Source organism: Podarcis cretensis (assembly GCF_951804945.1).
Source record: "Podarcis cretensis genome assembly, chromosome: 6".
In the NCBI taxonomy this organism is placed as follows: Eukaryota; Metazoa; Chordata; class Lepidosauria; order Squamata; family Lacertidae; genus Podarcis; species Podarcis cretensis.
In genome coordinates, this window is record NC_137175.1 from 75,851,161 (window position 1) to 75,872,111 (window position 20,951).

The 20,951-nt window shown below is 44.0% G+C and overlaps 1 protein-coding gene across 2 annotated transcripts in view; it reads right to left on the reverse strand.

Moving 5' to 3' along the window:
* Positions 1-20,951, reverse strand: part of SNX7 (sorting nexin 7) — a 59,425-nt gene that overhangs the window by 21,099 nt on the left and 17,375 nt on the right. For both annotated transcript variants that reach the window (XM_079981574.1, XM_079981573.1), the window contains exons 2-8: positions 19,963-20,145; positions 17,655-17,765; positions 16,971-17,135; positions 15,466-15,670; positions 14,711-14,910; positions 10,691-10,777; positions 3,495-3,647 (exon numbers count right to left, since the gene is read on the reverse strand). In XM_079981574.1, the coding sequence (XP_079837700.1) occupies positions 3,495-3,647; positions 10,691-10,777; positions 14,711-14,910; positions 15,466-15,670; positions 16,971-17,135; positions 17,655-17,765; positions 19,963-20,145 (1,104 nt within the window). The remainder of the gene's footprint in view (positions 1-3,494; positions 3,648-10,690; positions 10,778-14,710; positions 14,911-15,465; positions 15,671-16,970; positions 17,136-17,654; positions 17,766-19,962; positions 20,146-20,951) is intronic.

Genomic DNA, 20,951 nt, shown 5'->3' on the forward strand with positions numbered 1-20,951 from the left:
AGGAACTAAACACAAAGCAAAGGGGCCATTGCAACCTTTTTGAACATCTCAGTGGGTCTGTGCCAAAGACACCCTTTTTAAAAAATCCTGTTCAATGTTTTACTGTGCTTATTGCGCTTAAATGTTCTTTGGATACTTTTAATTGCATTTAAATGCTTTAAATAGCATTTGTTTTTTCACTGGTGTATTTGCCACCCTAGACTCCTTTGAGAGGAAGGGCAGGATATAAATTTAATAAATGAAAATGTAATAAAAGGGGGGGGGGAGTATCATCACCCAGAATACATGCCATGATTTTTGCATGCATTTGATACCAGCAGGTAAATGGAAGTGCAACATAGTGGCTAGGAGAATGAACCCTGAGTCAAGAAATCACTGGTTCAAATCTCAGTCTACCTAAGAGGTCACTAGGTTTCTGTAGGCAAGGCTCAGCTCCCCATCTACACAAAGGGCACAATAAATTATGGTATACATGAGAAGGTTGATGGAGGGTTATGGAGACAGCACGTCTGTGAGACGCAGAGATGGGCAAGCCTGCTGAGGCTCTCCTCAGATTGGTGCAGGAGCCCTCCAAAGTTTCCTGGAAATAAATGGTGAAATCACAAATAAATTTCCCCAGCCGTTCCTAAACTATCTCGGAAAAGCGTCACTCTATCCCCTTGCCAGCACCCCGCCACTGCCCGGGCACACACTTTTCATCTTCCTTTCCCTTAGCATCCTTTTTTTGTCACCCTGACGAGATTCTGTGGGAGTTTAGGTGACCCGTCGAAAGCAGGAGGTGGTGGGGAAGCCAGAAATTCCATTCCAGCTTGGATTTTGATCTAAGCCAAAGAAAAATGTCAAGGTGTGTAGCATTCTCTCCTCTGCTTGAAGATAGTTCCCCGAGGCCCCAAAGTCTGACAATCTTTCCTGGCATGTCTAATGTGACAAACCTTTTTAGGGCAAGACTGGCGAACCTCTTTTTGGCCTGAGCAGTGGGTGTGGCCCAGAGTCAATGCCTCTCATGCATACCATATATATATATATATATATATATATATATATATATATATATGCACACACACACAGATGCAGATCAGCTGAGGAAGGGATTAATATGCCTTAGTTCCTTCTCAAGTTATCAGTCTGACAGCCCAGTTCTGAGCAATTGCACCAGCATATAAATGCTGGGAATGGGTTAGAGCAGATGTTGTTGGGACTCCAGCTCCCATTAGCCCCAGCCAGCATGGCCAATGGTTGACGGTAATGGGAGCTGCCATATAACAACACCTGGAGAACCACAGGTTAGCCACCTTCAAATGTCTGGAGAGCTGTGTACTAGCACTGCATCATAATAATACTGGAGAGTTGGTGCAATGGTGGGCATTGTAGGGAGGCCACTGTAAGAATTCACAGAGATACTCAAAAGCAAATGCTTATGTTTGGGTTGCAGATCCTTTCTTTCCTCCTACGAAAAACCCCAAACTGCCTCAAGACCAGTCTATGAACAGTCTAATAATTTTAGAGCTCTACGTTTGTATGACTAGCTTTGGGGCATGCATCTATGATAGGAAAATCCAAAAGTCATGAGTGGATAGGAGGAAGCTAAGGAAATGTCAAGAAGCAGCAAAGCTTCAGATACGAGGAAGTGTTTTGATCTTGGTTTATAGGAGCAGATTGCCAATGCCCCGTGCCTCTCTTAGACAAATTTAAACAGATCTGATAATCAAGAGCTCTCTCTTTCTAATTACATTATGTTGAAAGCATTTGTAAATTCAACACTGAGAGGTCAGATGAAAGCCATTCATATTAGGGAAAACCCATATTAGAATACAACAAGGTATAGAGACTCTCTCTATCTTTTTAAAGGAACTAATTAATATGGTGCTCTCAGTCAGAAAATATAGCATGGCTCCTTTTCAAGGTTGTTAAGGGGGAGACAAAAAGAGCTGTTCCTTGTATGGCAATTTCATTTGTTCAAAAGCTCCATTCAATTGGTTTTATTTACAAAGAAAACTAGTTAAACTTACTTATTTCTGCAAAAAGCTCTTAGATGGCATGGGGGTGCCACATTAAGGTTTTCTGTGGATCAGGTCCTTAGCATTTTGCAGCAAACATTAGACATCCATGTAAGACATTCATAATTAGATATCTTTTATGATATACTCCTTATTGCAGTGGTCACATCTGACCATCACACTAAACCACAGTTTACTGTGACCTGCAGGAGCAGAGACAAGCTGCAACAAGCCTTGAGCTTTCATGCTCCTCTCTCCTCGTGTATGGCTGGATGGAGGATCTCAGAAACTTTTAATTTCATTTTTGGTTAATCTAGTTTGCTGTGTTGCCTGGTATGACAAATTGTGGCTAATGTAAACATCTGGTCAGTTTCAAACAAGCCTACTCCAAACTGAAGCTGCCTTGTTAAAACTAATTCATACCTAAGGTGAACTGTAATTCCAGGAGCAAATGGCACGGCAAACTTTAGTCAACTAAAAGTGGAAGCAAAGGTTTTTACACTCCTCCTTTTGGCTGCATGGGAAGAAGAGAGGGGAGATGAGGAACATGCGAGTTTGAGGCTTCCAGCAACTTGTCCCTGCTCATATATCTCACACAGAACCCTAGTTTAGCGTGATGTGCGAATGCAGCCAATGGCTTTAAGAAAATAAAACAAGTGTGACCCAGGCCCTAAGGAAGTTAGATTAGCCTCAGCCAGAGCCAGGGCTTTTTCAACACTGGCTCCGGCCTGGTGGAGCGCTCTGTCTCATGATACCAGAGCCCTGCAGGATCTGATTTCTTTCCTCAGGGCCTGTAAGACAGAGTTGTTCCGCCTGGCCTTTGGCTTGGAGTCAATTTGATTCCCTCCCCCTTTTTCTTTTTTCCTTTCTCCTCCTGTGAGGAGGCTGCATTTTAATGTTTTGATGTTGCATTTTAATCTTGTTTTTAAGTTGTATTTATTCAACTTGTTTTTAATATTGGTTGTTAGCCGCCCTGAGCCCGGCCTTGGCTGGGGAGGGCGGGGTATAAATAAAATTTATCATTATTATTTATTATAGCTTAATTTGCTTGATCTCTTCATGCTGGGTTGCTGTTTAAGGAATAGAAACAGGTCCAATAAAAGAGGTGGCAGCTCTACCTTGAAGCTGACACTAATTTCCATCTCAGCCACACCAATTTAAATTTGGCCTACTGATTAATCAACTAAAGCGCTCAGTGATGGATCTACTATTCAAATCTTGCAGTCTTCTTCTATACAGCCCCGGAAGGCAAAGTTTCCCTGTCTCAAACGCTTGCAGCTCTCTTGAAGCAAGATAAATACATGCTTCCATCCTTACACTTTGTAAAACAAGACTGCCCTCTGTTGACCGTCAGCTCAGAAGCAGTTCAAGCTCACAGCAGCTAGCTGAAAGGCCTATGTTGGAATATAAAGCTGCATTACAAATGGTTTCTTTTCTTAGCGAACTGTACAGAGAAAGCAAACAATCCCACAACGCTTTTCTAAAAGTGCGTCTTACCTGTTCATAATAGTGGATATTATTTTCTGCAACAGCGCAAAAAGCCAGTTTCATGTCAAGACGCATACTTTCTTTCCATCTATCCCAGTCAGCTTTCAGAGCATTATTGGCGCACTCTACTTTATCTTCAAGTTTTCCAATCTCTTCTGATAGCTAGACCAAGCAAACAAACAAAATCAGACTAAGTAACAGAGGGTGAAATCCCAATCAAGAACTCGGTAATGGAATCTTTGTTAGCATCAAAGCAAGGTCTTTGTTGCGTTTCTAGAATGCAGATGCAGGCAAAAGACCTTTTCTCTTGGCTGCAATTTTAAAAATCCCAACCTATTTTCCAGGAAACTCGGGTTCTTCGGAAGGTCAGTGATGGCTGACAAGTTTCTCTGAAGAACTGCTTGCCTATCGCATTCATGAATGAATTTCGTGTCATTCGTAGCTGTGGTATAATGAGTTAGCTTTGTTCCTTCTTACCAGGTAACACAAAGCAACTTATACTCAAAAATAATAAAAACCTAAGAACACAGCAGTGCAGGAAGAAAGAGAGATAAAAACACAGCTAAACAAAAAGGCAGGACCAAATTTCCTGTGTCACTAAAAGAGGAAGTGCCACTTTTCATGCTAAGTACTAAAAGCCCAAGGAAAAAATAAAGAGTCTTTGGTGCCTCTGCTTTACTGGTAATGATTTCCCACCCCTGGAGTGTAATTCAAACATTCAGTAGCCATTATTTTTTCCTTAATGTGCCCCTCAACTTTCCCCTTTCTCTTCCAGACTGTGGCACTAACTGGAAGAGAGAAAAGGGTCACGTTCTCTGAGCAGGGTTCAGTTACATGGCCATTTTCAAAGTGTGCTGCAGCTGAGCGAGTTTGAACATTAAAATGTTGTGCGTGTTGTTTTTTTAAAAGAAATAAATGAAGAGGACCCCTGTGCCACCTCTTCTCATTGCAAATTAAAGAACACTACCCAAATCTTGCCCCAAACATAAACTTTTTACCCTAAGATCTTGAGGGGAGGCTTTCCTGCCCCAACGGAGAATTTTCACTAGACTTCTTATCGTTTTCTCTCGTTTTCCCCCTCTCTTCTTTCCTCCTCCTTTCTTTTTTTCCTTTTCCTCTTTTCCTCTATGTTTTTATTTTATTTAGATTAACGTTGGATAAGAAAGATATCTGGTATTAAGTTTTATACCTATCTCTCTTTATAAGCTCTAATAAAATTTATTCAAAAAAAGAGAATGTTCACTACAGACTAATACGCACGCAAACAAACTTCTTTCTTTCTCCGACTGCTTCAGCAAGACTGGAAACCAAAGAGATGTTGACACCTTTACACAATTCTGGAATGGAGCTAAAGCAACTTGTGCATCCCTAAGATTTCTGGCTGTTGTAGGAAAAAAAAGCTGACGACTCATGTTGGCCTCAGGTTTCCATGACAGGGATATATATATCCTTGGGAGCTTATAGTGGTCATTGAGAGTAACCATCATTACATTTTTGCTGCGCTGACTTCCTGGTGGTTGCCATAGTAACCACCTTGCTGCACCCACTGCAGACAAGCTGCAGTTACTTCCTGGTCGATTCTTGTTTACTGCCATGTAAGTTGACCAGGGCTCAGGTATCTTTAGCAGTGATGTGTAAGAGGCATTTTTTGGGCAGGCGACACTTGTTGTGTCATAGAGCTGCTGAGATGAAGTGCACCTGCCAAAATGCTGTCTTCTCCACAGCTGTTCAAAGTATGGAAGCCCAGTTCCCATTCCTATTCTACCCTATTGCTTTATTGCAGTGTCAGGTTTGTATCTATCATCTATCTATCTATAATATATATCTATAATTTTTATTAAATTTTATGTTTTACAATTTAAAATACTCATTTAAGCATCATTAAATTATCAATGACTTCCTATCTTCTCTTTCCATGGTTCATTTTGCATATCATAAATCCCTGCATATTTTACAAAAACTAAACCATTCAGTATTCCATTACTGCATCATCAAAACTTATTTACACTGTTGTATTTATCTTAATGCTGTCAACATTTTCAGGTATACATATTCCCACCCCACATATATTCAATAAACATTTTCCAATCTTCTCTAAACGTTATGTTCTTCTTGTTCTCTTATTCTATATGTTAAGTCTGCAAACTGTGCATATTCTGTCAGCTTAAGTTGCCATTCTTCTTTAGTTGGGACCTCACTCGTTTTCCATTTTGGGGTTAACAAAACATGGGCTGCAGTAGTAGCATACATAAATAAACTTTTTTGACACCTGGGAATTTCAGTCTTAATTATCCCCAACAAAAAGGACTCTGGGGGGTTTTTTTGCGGGGGGGGGGGACTTTTAAACATTTTTTTACAATTCATTATGGATGACCATATTTTTCGCTCCATAAGACGCACCAGACCACAAGACGCACCTAGTTTTTGGAGGAGGAAAACAAGAAAAACAATATTCTGAATCTCAGAAGCCAGAACAACAAAAGGGATCGCTGCGCAGTGAAAGCAGCGATCCCTCTTGCTGTTCTGGCTTCTGGGATAGCCGCACAGCCTGCATTTTTCTGGGATAGCTGCACAGCTGTTTTTGAACTACAGCTCACATCATCCCTGACCATTGGTCCTGGTAGTTAGAGATGATGGGAGTTGTAGTCAAAAACAACTGGAAACCCAAGTTTGGGAAACACTAGTATACACAATACTGAGCCAATTGAAGGGCCAACTGGGTATAAAGCAGCTCCATCAGTTCCTCCTTAGTTTGACCCCTTCAGTTCTGTCTTCATGTACAGTGGTACCTCGGGTTAACTACTTAATTCGTTCTGGAGGTCCGTTCTTAACCTGAAGCACCACTTTAGCTAATGGGGCCTCCAGCTGCCGGCGCGCTGCCGGAGCATGATTTTTGTTCTCATCCTGAAGCAAAGTTTTTAACCCAAGGTACTATTTCTGGGTAAGCAGTCTGTAACCTGAAGCGTATGTAACCTGAAGCGTATGTAACCTGAGGTACCACTGTAACCCTGAGAGGTAGGTTGGGCTGAGAGAATGGGTCTAATCCAGGATTTCCTATTGACCTTCTTGGCTGAGTAGGACTGTTGACCTGGATCTTTTTGGTCCAAGTCCCACGTTCTTTCTGAACTTGCAAACCTACTCTTAAAGGAGCCCTTTGCAATGAAGGGTCAGGAAAGGGGCAATTCACAGCTGGCCAAAAGTATGCGCTTCAGCTTGGAAGCTATTGCTATTTATCACATGGCCTATCGGATGAGATCCATTTTTCAGTCTTAGAAACGACTGCCAAAACTGTGCCCTGTCCCAATCTCCTCCCTCTTATCAGGCGTCACAGCTGACTTCCCTGCAGGAACGAATCGATGTCCCCTATAAAGACCAAGCGTTCTAGCCTTTTGTCAGCGCTAATGACCTGTTTGTGATTCCATTTCTCTGGCACAACTACTCTTCGCATTACATTCACGCTCATGCCACTCACTGTCAACATAATTTCTGGGTATCCGCTTTCAAAGGCAAGCTCAACCGGACAGTTGTGTTGTGCTCATTAAGGTCGATGAAAGCGCTGCCTACGAGAGAGAAAAGGGTGGGGGGTTGCTGAACAGAGCCAGATTCTGTTCTGCACAGCAACCAAGCAACGTTCTACAGAACCGGTTTTTGTGTACCCCAAACAAAGTCTTTCCTCGTCATGCGACTGTGCTACGGATTGGGAAGTCGCTGCCACAATTTTATTAGGAGGCAGTTCACAGCCTCAGCTCCCCATCTGCAAATTCATGGATAAGAAGAATCATTTTTATATGCAGTGCTTTTTTTCTAAAAAAAAATATGTTTAGGGGTACTCTCATCTTCCTGTTTGTTTGTTTAGTCGTTTAATCGTGTCTGACTCTTCGTGACCCCATGGACCAGAGCACGCCAGGCACTCCTGTCTTCCACTGCCTCCCGCAGCTTGGTCAAACTCATGTTAGTCGCTTCAAGAACACTGTCCAACCATCTCGTCCTCTGTCGTCCCCTTCTCCTTGTGCCCTCCATCTTTCCCAACATCAGGGTCCTTTCCAGGGAGTCTTCTCTTCTCATGACGTGGCCAAAGTATTGGAGCCTCAGCTTCAGGATCTGTCCTTCCAGTGAGCACTCAGGGCTGATTTCCTTCAGAATGGATAGGTTTGATCTTCTTGCAGCCCATGGGACTCTCAAGAGTCTCCTCCAGCACCTACTCATATTGAAATACTGCCCCTCAATGAGGCCAAACTTAGATTCACAAAATGTTTAGGGGTATGCGTACCCCCAGAAAAAAGTGCTGTTTATATGATTTCTTTTTTGTTGGGGGCAGGAGTGATAAAAATATGTCCCGTATTTTGAATACTTGAAAGACAGAAAGGCAACACAGAATCATAGAACTGTAGAGTTGGAAGGGACCCAAGGGTCATCTAATCCAACCCCCTGAAATGCATGTGGCTCTCCAGATGTTGTTGGACTCCAATTCTCATCAGCCCTATCCATCATGGCCAGAGAGGGCATGTCAGGGACTGGCTGGATGAGGAGGAGTGGTGGAAGCCGCCTGGCCAAGAGCCCCATGAGGCTACCTCCCAGGAAGAACTTGGAGAGTAATTTGATCCCATCCACTAGCCAGACAAGAAGCAATTTCACAAAGGTTTGTTTTCTCCTCCCCGTCAGAAAAGAACACACAGATGCCGCAACACTAAAAGCCCCCTCCAGTCCTAGCATGCTTTGCTGCAGAGGCAAAGCTTTTAAAGGTGGCACAGTTTGGCCTCTGCCATCAGAGAAGAGACCAAGGGCCGCAGGAATAATAATAATAATAATAATAATAATAATAATAATAATAATAATAATTTATTATTTATACCCCGCCCATCTGGCTGGGTTTCCCCAGCCACTCTGGGTGGTTTCCAACACAATATTAAAATACAGTAATGCATCAAACATTAAAAGCTTCCCTAAATAGGGCTGCTTTCAGATGTCGTCTAAAAGTCTGGTAGTTGTTGTTATCTTTGAAATCTGGTGGGAGGGCGTTCCACAGAGCAGGTGCCACTACCAAAAAGGCCCTCTGCCTGTTCCCTGTAACTTGGCTTCTCGCAGTGAGGGAACTGCCAGAAGGCCCTCGGTGCTGGATCTCAGTGTCCGGGTAGAACGATGGGGGTGGAGACGCTCCTTCATTGCCTTCTGGGAAGAATGCCATGGCAAGCAGGAGACCAACCTGACTCCAGCCATCGTCTTGAAAATGAATGGTGCAGGGAATTTCCTTTCCTCATCCCAGCCAGTTCCAACCACCCTCATCCACAAATCTAAGTGACCGAGGTGGGATTTAGGAGAGACGTGGTTTTGTCATTGCTCCAGAACCATACAGAGCTTCGTACACAAAGTGGTAAAGCAATTGGAAAGAAATTAGCAGCCTACTTGTGGACGGAAGAATAGGCATCTGATTGGCCACTGTGTGAACAGAACGCTGGACTAGATAGGCCTTTGTTTCTGATGTTCTTGTATGGTCATCACGCCTAATGTGAGCAAGATGTGTTCTGCTTTTTTAACTGATGGAAGCTCTGCTGTCTTTAACGACTATGTGACAGGCAAGTGTTGACAGGTGAAGCTTTTAGTCACTGGAGAATGACTGTCCCTCAACTACTCTGTGATTGTGAGTTCCATTGCACGCTATCATGGTTAAGACAATTTGGTGGTTTTGTGGAGCTTGATCACTGACCGCTCGTTTCACTCTGCTCCCATCTCTGCATTCCCTGAGAAATTTTGCAAGTCACAACAAAACTCTTTTACATTCCCCCTCATTCCTCACGTCTGGCCTGAGCAGCAACCTGCAGATTCATGACACAATTTCGATTTAGACAAATGCCAGCGACAACTCAGGGCTACAATGGAACACCCTTGAAGAAATGATACTTGTTTTTACCCGAACTCATTTTGCTTCCCTTGCCATTTTTCAGATGTTTTGTCCAAGCAGGAATCTCCAAATTACCTTAGGACAAATCGGATGACAATTCTATTAGAAAGTGTTTTGTGTGTGTGCGCACGCTCAAGATAAAAATCTGAGATACAAGACCAGTACTGTGACATCATCTCTCTTTTGAGCACAGACTAGCAAACTGTACCTCCTGAATTGTTTCCCCCACAATAAAAGATGTAGTTGCTGGAGTGTGGAACTTAATTGGAAGCCAAGGTTCAAATCCATTGTTCCTGACATGTGATTAGCCTGCAAACATGCGGGGAGGAAGAGGGATGGCAGCTAAGAGGGGAAGTTTGCATTCTTTTTCCAGACACCATCTGTAGATGGGAAGGAGCAGTTTCCAACGATGCATCCTTCTACAAAATTTGACTTAACAGATATCATCACTCAAGAGGTTTGTAAGATATCATGGTGAAAGGAGAAAGTGGTCTGCTAAGTATGTTCAAGATCAGCACACCAAATTACTACAGGGGTACCTTGGTTCTCAAATGCCTTGGTACTCAAACAACTTGGAACCCAAATACTGCAAACCTGGAAGCAAGTGTTCCGGTGTGCAAACTTTTTTCAGACGCCGAATGTGCTCCGTTTTGAGTGTTGCACTTCCATTTTGAGTGCCATGCTTCCATTTTGAGTGTTACGCTGTCTGTCTGTTTTTGCTCTTTATTTTGCGTTTTTATTTTTGCGGCTCTTTTTTGTTTTGTTTTTGTGACTGTGTGGAACCCAGTTCAGCTACTGATTGATTGTGTGACTGCAGTACATTGTGTATTGCTTTCGTTTTATGGATCGATGGTCTAGTTAGAGAGTAACATTCATGTTAAATTGCTGTTTTAGGGGTTGTTTTTAAAAGTCTGGAATGGATTAATCCATTTCGGATTAGTTTCTATGGGAAAGCGCGCTTTGGTTTTGTAACACTTTGGTTTTGGAACAGATTTCTGGAACGGATTAAGTTTGAGAACCAAGGTACCCCTGTATTTGGAAGAGTATTGGGGCAGGAGCTGTAGATCTGTAGGCGCAATCCCTAGCTATTTCCAGTTTAAAAAATTATAGGAAAGATCTCTGTCAGTGATCCAGTAAAATTTGACAGTATACTGAGCTAGAGGGATGCATCCCAGGAAGGCAGTGCCCTGGTGCAAGCCCTTTGCCATCATGTTTCATTAGCACAGTTATGTGATGCGACTGCATCAATTTTTTAATTACAGCAAGAAGTACCCCATTATTATTTAGCAATGGTTGGCATACTCACCAGATCATTTTCTGCCTTTTTATTATATAGAGCGTCCACTTTGGAATCCAGCTCTGCTTGTATGTGGTCTCTTCTTTTCAAAACCCCCTGAATTGCAAAACAGGAGAGAGAGAAAGAGAATGAGAGAGAAAGAAAGAATGAGAGAGAAAGAAAGAATGAGAGAGAGAGAGATACATATAACGGAGCAATGTTTCGTCCAGTTAAATAACTTATGAAAGGGAGCTCCCAATGAATATTTTCATTAGAAACTTGGAAGAAGGTGGATACAGACATTTCTGTCTCTTGTCCTATGAAACTGGCAGATTCACTACAGATAAAGGAAAGTACACAATGCATATTTAATTTAAGGAATCTGCTGCCAAAAAAAAATATGTGATAATGGCTGCTCACTTGAACTTTTTAAAATGAGCATTAGACAAATCCATTGAGGATACATCACATGGCAGCATACTCTGTCTCCATCAATTGGACAGGGGACTAAAAGCTACTGTGAGGCTGCCTCCCAGGAGAAACAGTGGAGAGCAGCTTGATCCCAGCCACTGGACAGACAAGAAGCAATTTCACAAAGCTTCCCCCACCCCCGCCAGAAGAAAACAACAGCCAGCTCCAACCATCAGCTTCCCAGGGAGTGCAAAGCTGAAGGGAAGCACATTTTGGCCTCTGCCGTCAGAGAAGAGACCGAAGGCCGCAGGGAAGCTGCACCCAAAGTCTCCCGGGAAGACTGCCATGGCAAGCAGACCAACCTGGCTCCAGCCATCGTCTTGAAAATGAATGGCACAGGGAGTTTCCTTCCCTCATCCCTTCCAGAAAGAACACGCTGCTCCAGCCTTTGTTTTCCTCTCCCCTCCTCATCCCCTTTTCCTTATGTATCACATTCATTAGACTGTAAGCACATGGGTTGTGACTGCCTTATTTTTAATCTCTGCAGAGTGCTTATACTTTGAGGCACTTTAGGGGGCTAAGGTAAAGGTAAAGGTACCCCTGCCCGTACGGGCCAGTCGTGACCGACTCTGGGGTTGCGTGCCCATCTCGCTTAAGAGGCCGGGGCCAGTGCTGTCCGCAGACACTTCCGGGTCACGTGGTCAGCGTGACGAAGCTGCTCTGGCGAGCCAGCACCAGCGCAGCACACGGAAACGCCGTTTACCTTCCTGCTATAAAGCGGTCCCTATTTATCTACTTGCACCCAGGGCTGCTTTCGAACTCCTAGGTGGGCAGGAGCTGGGACCACAGATGGGAGCTCACCCCGCCACGGGGATTCGAACCGCCAGCCATACGATCGGCAAGTCCTAGGCGCTGAGGTTTTACCCACAGCGCCACCTGCGTCCCACCTGCATTAGGGGCCTAACTTGGGGCAAAATCCAAACCAACAGGGCGGTACGGAGCAGCAGAACCTTCCCCTGATATCCACAGTTCCCTAACATGTATAAGGAGAGTTTGAGTAACAGCAGCAGAGCTGCTTCAAAGCAAACACTCCCCCCCCCCCTTATGCCTAAAATGGCTATTCAGGGCTACATTCTCAAGTGAATCCTGCCAAGTTGTATACAGATGCCATATATTTTGAGCAATTTTTCCTCTACTGCTGTGGAGGCTTCTACCTCCAATTTTCCTTTGATAGCTGCACAATCAGATTGGCCACAAGAATATACAGTATACAACACACACACACACACACACACACACATAATTGCAGGCAGAATGGAGCTTTCAAATTGTCCCCTTCGCTTTGAAAACGCTATGCCATTCCTAGTAAGTACCCTATAAGTAGAGGGGGTTCAGTTGTGATGAAAGCATATTGGATGTGATTCAGAGAAAAACAGACACATCAAAGTTCTCTTCATGCCACTGGAGTTTAAATGCATTTTACTCTGAGCTGCAGACCCACAAGTTCTGGCCCACCTTCCAAATAATCTTTTGCTTCTGAGTTTCTCTAGCTAGAAAACAGTTATTGTGCATTGCTGCTCAAGAGAAATTGTACATCAGAGGTGGTGTTGAGGCTGGCAACCTTTAAGAGGTGAGAAAGTGAGGAGGTGAAGGCAGTTTTCCACTCAAGATGCTGACTACGGCAACAGAAAACAGCACCCTTGAAACAAAGGTAAGGATTTTGCTCATAGGAAACTCGAAGATATGGACAACCAGGGCTTTTTTTTCAGCCGTAACTCACCAGAATTCGGTTCCGGCACCTCTCAGGTGGGGACCATTGCCATTGTAAGAGAACAAGGAAGGTGTTTATGATGAGTTGATGTTGTTGTTGTTGTTGTTGCTATAATGATGATGATGATGATTAAACAACAACAATATTTTTTATTATTTATACCCAACCATCTGGCTGGGTATCCCTAGCCACTCTGGGCGACTTACAGCATATATGGTTGGCTTGTAAAGGGGACCCCTGACCATTAGGTCTAGTTGTGACCGACTCTAGGGTTGCGGCACTCATCTCACTTTTCTGGCCGAGGGAGCCAGCGTACAGCTTCCAGGTCATGCGGCCAGCATGACTAAGCTGCTTCTGGCGAACCAGAGCAGCGCACGGAAACACCGTTTACCTTCCCGCCGGAGTGGTACCTATTTATCTAGTTGCACTTTGACGTTTTTTTCGAACTGCTAGGTTGGCAGGAGCAGGGACCGAGCAACGGGAGCTCGCCCCATCGCGGGGATTCGAACCTTCGACCTTCTTTATCGGCAAGTCTTAGGCTCTGTAGTTTAACCCACAGCGCCACCCACGTCCCATGGTTGGCTTGCAGCACATAAATAGTTAAATTTATATACTGCCCTATACCCGCAGGTCTCAAGGTGGTTCTCAGGGCAAAAACTCTAGCACTGCAGACAATGCAATGCTGGACTCACTGGATACTGACAACTCATCAGCACCCTATTACCTATAAAGTTTGCTTTCGGAGCTCAGAACCACTCAGGACTGGGAGGTGGTCTGGATTATATCCATGGACCCCAACCAATCCTGTGATTGCAGTAGAGGGACTGGTCAAATCAGCCTCTCCATAAGATAATGGCCTTAGCTGGCCCAGCTAAGTACCCCATTAGCATCTTGAGGAGTGGGCCATGTTGCCATAGAGACAAATGTGTGAGGCTTCCCCTCTCACCTGGCTGAATGCCAGGTCATCAAAGAGCTGGAAAACCAATAGTCTAAAGCTGAAGAGACACAGACGCTTGCCTTGCTTTGGATTTAGGGAACTGCCTGGAAACTTAACGGGGAAGCAAGATCTGTTGAAGGGCTAATGCTGTGAGCCCTGCCATCTCATGCTCAGGTTGTAAAAAGGTAAAGGGACCCCTGACCATTAGGTCCAGTCATGACCGACTCTGGGGTTGCGGCGCTCATCTCGCTTTATTGGCCGAGGGAGCCGGCGTACAGCGCCACCCACGTCCCATCAAGGACATTAGGCCCGCCCTAAACGGCTCCGGCCCTGTACACCTGAAGGAGCATCTCCACCCCTGTGATTCAGTTGAGATCCAGCACCTCTGAGGGCCTTCTGGCAGTTCCCTCACTGCAAGAAATAAAGTTACAGTGGCCTTCTTGGTAGTGGCGCCTGCCCTGTGGAAGGCCCTCCAGATGTCAAGCCCTCTATGTTTAACGTTTGATGCTTTACTGTGTGGTGTTGTAATTTGTTGGAAGCTGCCCAGAGTGGCAGGGGCAACCCAGTCAGATAGGAGGCATATTGTTTTTATAATGATGATGATGATACAGAATAAAAAGGCCAGATGCTCAGTCTCTTAAGCCAGGGGGTAGCCAGATCTTCAGGAGTTGTTGGACTTCCAGCTCTCATCAACCCCAGCCAGCATGGCCAGTGGCAAGGGCTGATGGGAGCTAATAGTCCAGCAACACCTAGAGAGCATCAGGCTTGCTGCCCTTACCCAAAGTACTGCATTGCCAACACCAGCTAAGAAAACACACTGACTGCAGTCATTTGACAGGCCGCTTACACTACAGCAATGCAATCAGAAGGAAGGGTGTTGAAAACAAGAGTCCATGATAGATGAATCCACGCAGTGCCCGTTCCATCTTACCGTTAATATTTCACTGTACAGCACATATTCGTGCAGAGTAGGGAAGAGGCTTTCGGAGAGCCCTGCCATCTGTTTCTCGGTCGCCTTGCAGCACTTGTCGATGCAGCCTGCCACCCCTTTCAGCGTGTCCGCCAGGTCTACTTCGGATGCGGACCAAAGCGTGTGGATGGGGCCAAACTCCTTCAGCTCACAAAAATAGTCTTTAAAACGGGGGGAAGGAGAGAAGAGAAGGGATTGGCATTTAAATTCCATTTCTAAAATAATATTTTTTTCAAAATGTCTGTGACAAGATGTGGTCACAGGCAAACCAGTTCAGTCCCATTTGACAGGTGAGGACCAGAAGATCTGGTCTTGAGTTCATGGCAGATAGTTCTTTAATTTCTATTTGGGACAAGTGGGGTCTGCAGCAAAATGTTGCAGCGTGGCGTCTCACTGATTAGAATTCCAGCTACTCCATTCCATCACCCTCTGCCTCCTCAACCCTAGGCTTTCTAAATAAGTTTACTACTTTTCCAAAACTTGTGGGTCCTCCAAGCCTCCTGATATCCCCTTCTTGTGTGTGACTAGTACCATTTTGATTACTTAAACATCCCTACTCAGAAAATGGAGATCATATTGGTATACATGAAGTTTAGAGAGGGATCAGAGGCTGGATTCTAATCTGCCATACTGTGGGGAATCTGAAACCAGAAAGGAGGAAGAATCTGGAAGCCCACCAGAAATAGCCAAGAAAGTTGGCTTTCTTTTCCACCAACCTCTCTCTTCCCTGTAGACTCGGTGAGAGATTTTATCCAACAGATTGATTTTCTGGCTAAACACCTCCACGTGGTCCATCATTTCTGTAAATACTTCTGGGCGGTTCTTCACAGGCGCTCCTCGCATCGACGACACGACTGCATTGACAGTTTGTCCCATTCTGCTGAGCAGACCGGGCCCCTGCTTCTTGTGAGATGAAAGTTCCTAAAAATTAAGGGATGAAATCAAGCTTTGACTTGGGTGAGTTGTTGTTTACGTACTTAAAAAAAAAAAAGATGTAGTAAAAACCCAAGTTCACATCACAGTCCATATGAAACATGATAAACCTTTGTTCCCATCGCTGATGCCAAAATTAATCTGCTAACTCACACGCTACTAAGGTATAACCTCTGGCAGTTCCTGCATTTTGAAAAGTGAGGTTGAAGGGAATGAGGCAAAGGGCCTTCTCAGTAGTCGCGCCTGCCCTGTGGAACACCCTCCCACCAGATGTCAAGGAAATAAACAACTATCTGACATCTGAAGGCAGCCCTGTATAGGGAGGTTTTGAATGTTTGACGTCTTACTATGTTTTAATTTGTTGGCAGCCTCCCAGTGTGGCTTGGGTAACCCAATCAGATGAGAAGCATATAACTATTACCTATTACAGTCATACCTCTGGTTGTGAATGTGATCCGTGCGGGAGGCATGTTCGCAACCCGCAACGTTTGCAGTCTGAAGCGCTGTGTCTACGCACGTGTGTGACGCGATTCGGCGCTTCTGCGCATGCACAAGCGCCGAAACCCAGAAGTAACCCGTTCCGGTACTTCCAGGTTTGGTGCGGTTCGCAACCCAAAAACGCACAACCCGCAGCATTCGTAACCCAAGGTATGACTATAATAATAATAATAATAATAATAATAATAATTATTATTATTATTATTATTCATGTCTTTTTGCTCTTGTGTTCCTTGTTTTGTCCAGTGCTTTCAATGACTTCTTTAAAAGCATGGCTTTGTCTATAACCCCCACTTAAGTAAAAATAAACTGGTGCCTATAAATATTCAAAGGCATTCCCATAACGGAGGGGTGTATGTGCATTTTGATACTCCAACTAAGCTTTCTGAGAAGATGTGTTGTTTCATAGTGGCTTTCCTAAGGTCCTAGGCTCTTTCCCTGAATATTCCATAAAAAATGAAAACACAGGGTAAATGCAACAGGGTATTTTTGATCTGGACTGTATCCGGACAGAAGCAAGGAGGAGATCTTTTGCTCTGAATGAGCAAACAGGGAGTGCTCTCTGTCTGCTTTCTCTCAGTTTTGGTCTGCAGAGAACGTGGAAGGATGCAGGAGAAGAAAAGAGGTGTCTGAAGTTAGTGCACAACCTCTCCCCAATTACAATCCTGGGGGAAAGGAGGAGGAATAGTCTGAATTCACCCTAACCCAGTTAGATAGGTACCTATTTTGGTCAGACTTGACCAATCTTACTTTTATGATCACCACAACAAAATAAAAAAAGAATATTTACCCAGGCTTGTGCAGTAAGAAAAATTTTGAGGTCCTCATTAAAAGTTAAAGTGGGATGATCAGCAATCCGGTTTAAAAATTTATGCAGTGCTTTCTTTCTCGTTTCAATGAATTCTTCATTAAATCGTTCCACAACTCCTTTCATTATGAATTTTTCAGGCAATGGCTAAGGCAGAAAGATAATGGAAGGGAAAACACAGTTTTATAAGTGCATGTGTATGTAAACAGCCATTCTAAAAATATTGGTCTGCTTTGGATGTAACCCGAACCCATAGTTTATAGTGTCACAAGAATGAGGCTAAGTGATTCAATGGGTTCACATTCTCCTCCTCCTCTGGCATGGCTTGCTTTCATTTAAGATTTGGGGTTTTTGCATTATTCTGTGATTCATCTAAAATAAAAGCAGAGGCTCAAAGGGTGAGAGGAGGGGGGTAGTGTGCAAGCCCAAGGCTCACTTAGGCTTATCTTCAAAACATTAGAACATGGTTTAGTGTTACATGCAAACCAAGTCAAAATAAAATATGCAGTGGTTTCATTATTAGAACAAATACGAGGGAGAGGATACACTGCAGAAAAAGAACAGTTACCACTTATCACTCTTAAGAAATCAGTTTAGCACATCCAATGTGCTTTTTCTCTTCTTTCAATCTCAGCTTTCTGCCTAACAAGAGTTGATTAGACCTACGGGAATGATGAGAGTTGGGTGTGCTTCCTCAAGCCTTCCCTTTAACCAAAGGAAATCTTGATAGCGTCGTCTAACTTCATACTCACTGGAGTCGAATTCACCACGCATTGTCTAGAAAACATATAGAAGACAGTCAAATGATGCATATGTCGAAAAGGCCTTCAGGCACTCATGGTGTATAATGGCTATTTGGCGGAGAGAATGAGTGTTTTAAAAGCAAACAGTGCATGATTATTGAGTAGCCACTATGAATGGGACTTCCGCTTCGGCACAGAGGTCCTTTTGTATCAGAAGAACTGCACACAGCCAGAGCAGAACTACAATTCATGACTCTGAGCATGAGCTAGGTTCATGAGATCATTCAGTCTTACTGCAGCACAGATTAGCACAGGAGGTTTGCCAAATTTGTATTTACAGCATGCTCTGAAGACGTCTAAGCTTTAAGTAGCCTTTTGAGAAGAACCTGCAGAGAAGAATCTAAAATGGGTGGCATCTTCTTGTGCACTGGGGAACAAGCTCCTCGCTGCCCCCCCCTTGAATACAATTGGACTGACTTCCAAGCAAATATGCATAAGATCAAGCTGCCTATCCTCTACTTCATTTACACATGGAGAAAAGAAAAAAAAAAAACAAGCACTCAAAGCAGTGGATGGATAACTCAGTTGGTGAAGCATGAGACTTAATCTCAGGGCCTTGGGTTTGAGCCCCACATTTGGGCAAAAAAGTCCTGCATTTCAGGACTAGATGATCCTCGAGATCCCTTCCAACTCTATTATCTAAGCTGGTCCTTAGAAACTCAGCTCTTCTCAGGGAGACTTCAAAACTGACTAGTTGTATGGTTTTTTTAATTTTAAAAATGGGCAAAGTGCATTTCAGTGCAGCCACAAATATATTCCTATATTCATCACGCCTCATTTTGAGATTGTTGTGTAACTGCCAGACAAACGTGCGTGTGTATGTGTATAGGAGAAATATCTGTGAAAGGTTATAAAGCACAATCAGAAGGCAGGAATATGTGTGTGTAGAACTGTAGATATAGATGTAGGGGTGTGTGTTTGTGTGTATGTATGTATGTATGCAGAAGGTAACTATCATAAACTGGCAGGCAGCCTTGCCAAACCACTTCCTTGTTATCTTTCCATTCATATAAATAGCTTTGGCCAGGACACCCCATGCGATTTCTGACCATTTTTTTAAATTCATTTTTCTTTTTCATTCATTACATACATCTCAGTTTCTTAACATTTATTATATATTCCTCCCTCCCTTCCTTCCAGGGTTTCCCCCAACTTCTGCTTCTGGTTTGTTTCTCTTTTCACCCACTTTGCTATCTCCTAATAGAAAAAGTTATTAATAACATAACATCATAAATAAAATTAAATACACTATAATATTTCACTATTTTCTAAACATTTTCTAATACTAATATTGTGAATGTTTATTTAAATCCTGCCATCAAGTCTATTGACTTTCTTTGTTTCTGCAAATATAATATAAATGGTTTCCATTCTTTTTCAAAGTCACTGTTGTCTTTTTCTCTTAATCTATCTGTCATTTTTGCCAGTTCTGCCTAGTTCATCAACTTCTCTTGCCATTGTTCTTTATTTGGTATTTCTCCAGTCTTCCAATTTTGTGCAATCAACATTCTTGCTGACCATTCCCTCCCCCCCCCCCCCACAGCAGAATCGCATGCTATATCACACACAGCTTTTGAAAACCCCCTTATTTGGGGGTAAAAAAAACCCTTCAACATTATTCTTATTTCAAAAAGTCTGTCACATGGCTGTTGGGAAAGCCCAAGCCCAAAGCCCTCTCAGGTAGGAGTAGCTGCCCCCCCAGGTAAAGTCTCGGATTCCCATCAGTCCCAGTGGTGAGGGATGATGGGAGCTATAGTCTGACAACATCTGGCTTCCTCTAAGGCAGGGGTAGGCAACCTAAGGCCCATGGGCAACAAGCAGCCCATGGGGGTCATTTAACCAGCCCACGAGCCACTCCCGAACCAAGTCGCCTGCTTGGAGAGTCCCCATGAGCTGCGCTAAACGGGCATGGGGACTCGCTTCTGCTGTACCATAAATTGTGTCTGCACCGGAAATCGCGTCTGCACAGATGCAGATGCGCGGAATCGTGTGCAATCTGGCCCGCGGAGAGATCTCCGCTGGAGTGAACCTTGCCAACCCCTGCTCTAAGGCAAGCGGAACACACGTGCTTCTTTCTTGCCAAGTACCACACAACACCTGCGACGTCGGTACCAGCTGCAAAGTTTACTTTAAATGGCCAAAGCGGAAATTTGCGGCAATAAGAAACTAACCTTTGTAACAACTCTGTAGGTGATGAACGTCTCTAGGGCAGTGATGTGGCTTTCCGGATCGTCAACTGTAATGAAAAGATCCTTTAATTCTGGTTCATCGTCAAATTTGTACTGGTTGATCATCGAAGACGGGGATGTGGGCATCAAAGGACTGAATGAATTGATCTCGGTGAGGGAGGCATCCTGTGGACAAAACAAGGCATTTTAAAGAATTGCCACTTACACCAAAATGATACAACTTACTTGTTGTCCTCAGACCTAGTAGTGACTCCTATATTATATCATTGATACGTCATAGTTTGTGAGGCTAAAATATAGCCAAGGGTTGTACCTCATCTGTGGGGCTTTCACCATAATCCAAAGGAATGTATCATAATCACGACACTATCAGTCTTCAAGACTGTGAGGAAAAGGGGGCATCGACAAGTACTAACCAGAACCATTCCTACCTTAGGCAGCTATTTTTGAATGTCATGGAAAGTAAGCAAATGGTGAATTATCTCGGGTTGAATCCAAGCAGTGCAAGGGTTTACAATATTAATAGAAAAGGCCATTGTGCATTGAGAAGAGGCTGTAACTGCTGCTTCTCGCTCACCTCAGGGTTTAACAGAGGCCCCTGTGGAGAGGTGACAGTTGGAGGAGGAGCCACCGCTGGGAACTGGATGATGGTAGAGGTAGTTTTAGGGTAGTGCCACCAACTGGGTGCCCCACTGCGGGGGGGGGGGGGTCCACAACAATGCTGCAGAATGGGGTGGGGTGTGGAATGCCAGATTTTAGCATCGCACAGGACACCGCTGAAATTTGAGAGCCCAAAGTCTGCCACCGATGCTGCTGCAATGCAGGTCTGTGGAACCTTTAGCCTTCCAGATGTTGTTAAACTACAACTCCCATCTTCCTTGACCATTTGCCATGCTTGATGGGAGCTGTAGTTCAGCAACAGTTGCAGGAGCAAGGATTCTCCAGCCTGGGTCTTGTATGGCACTGTAAGA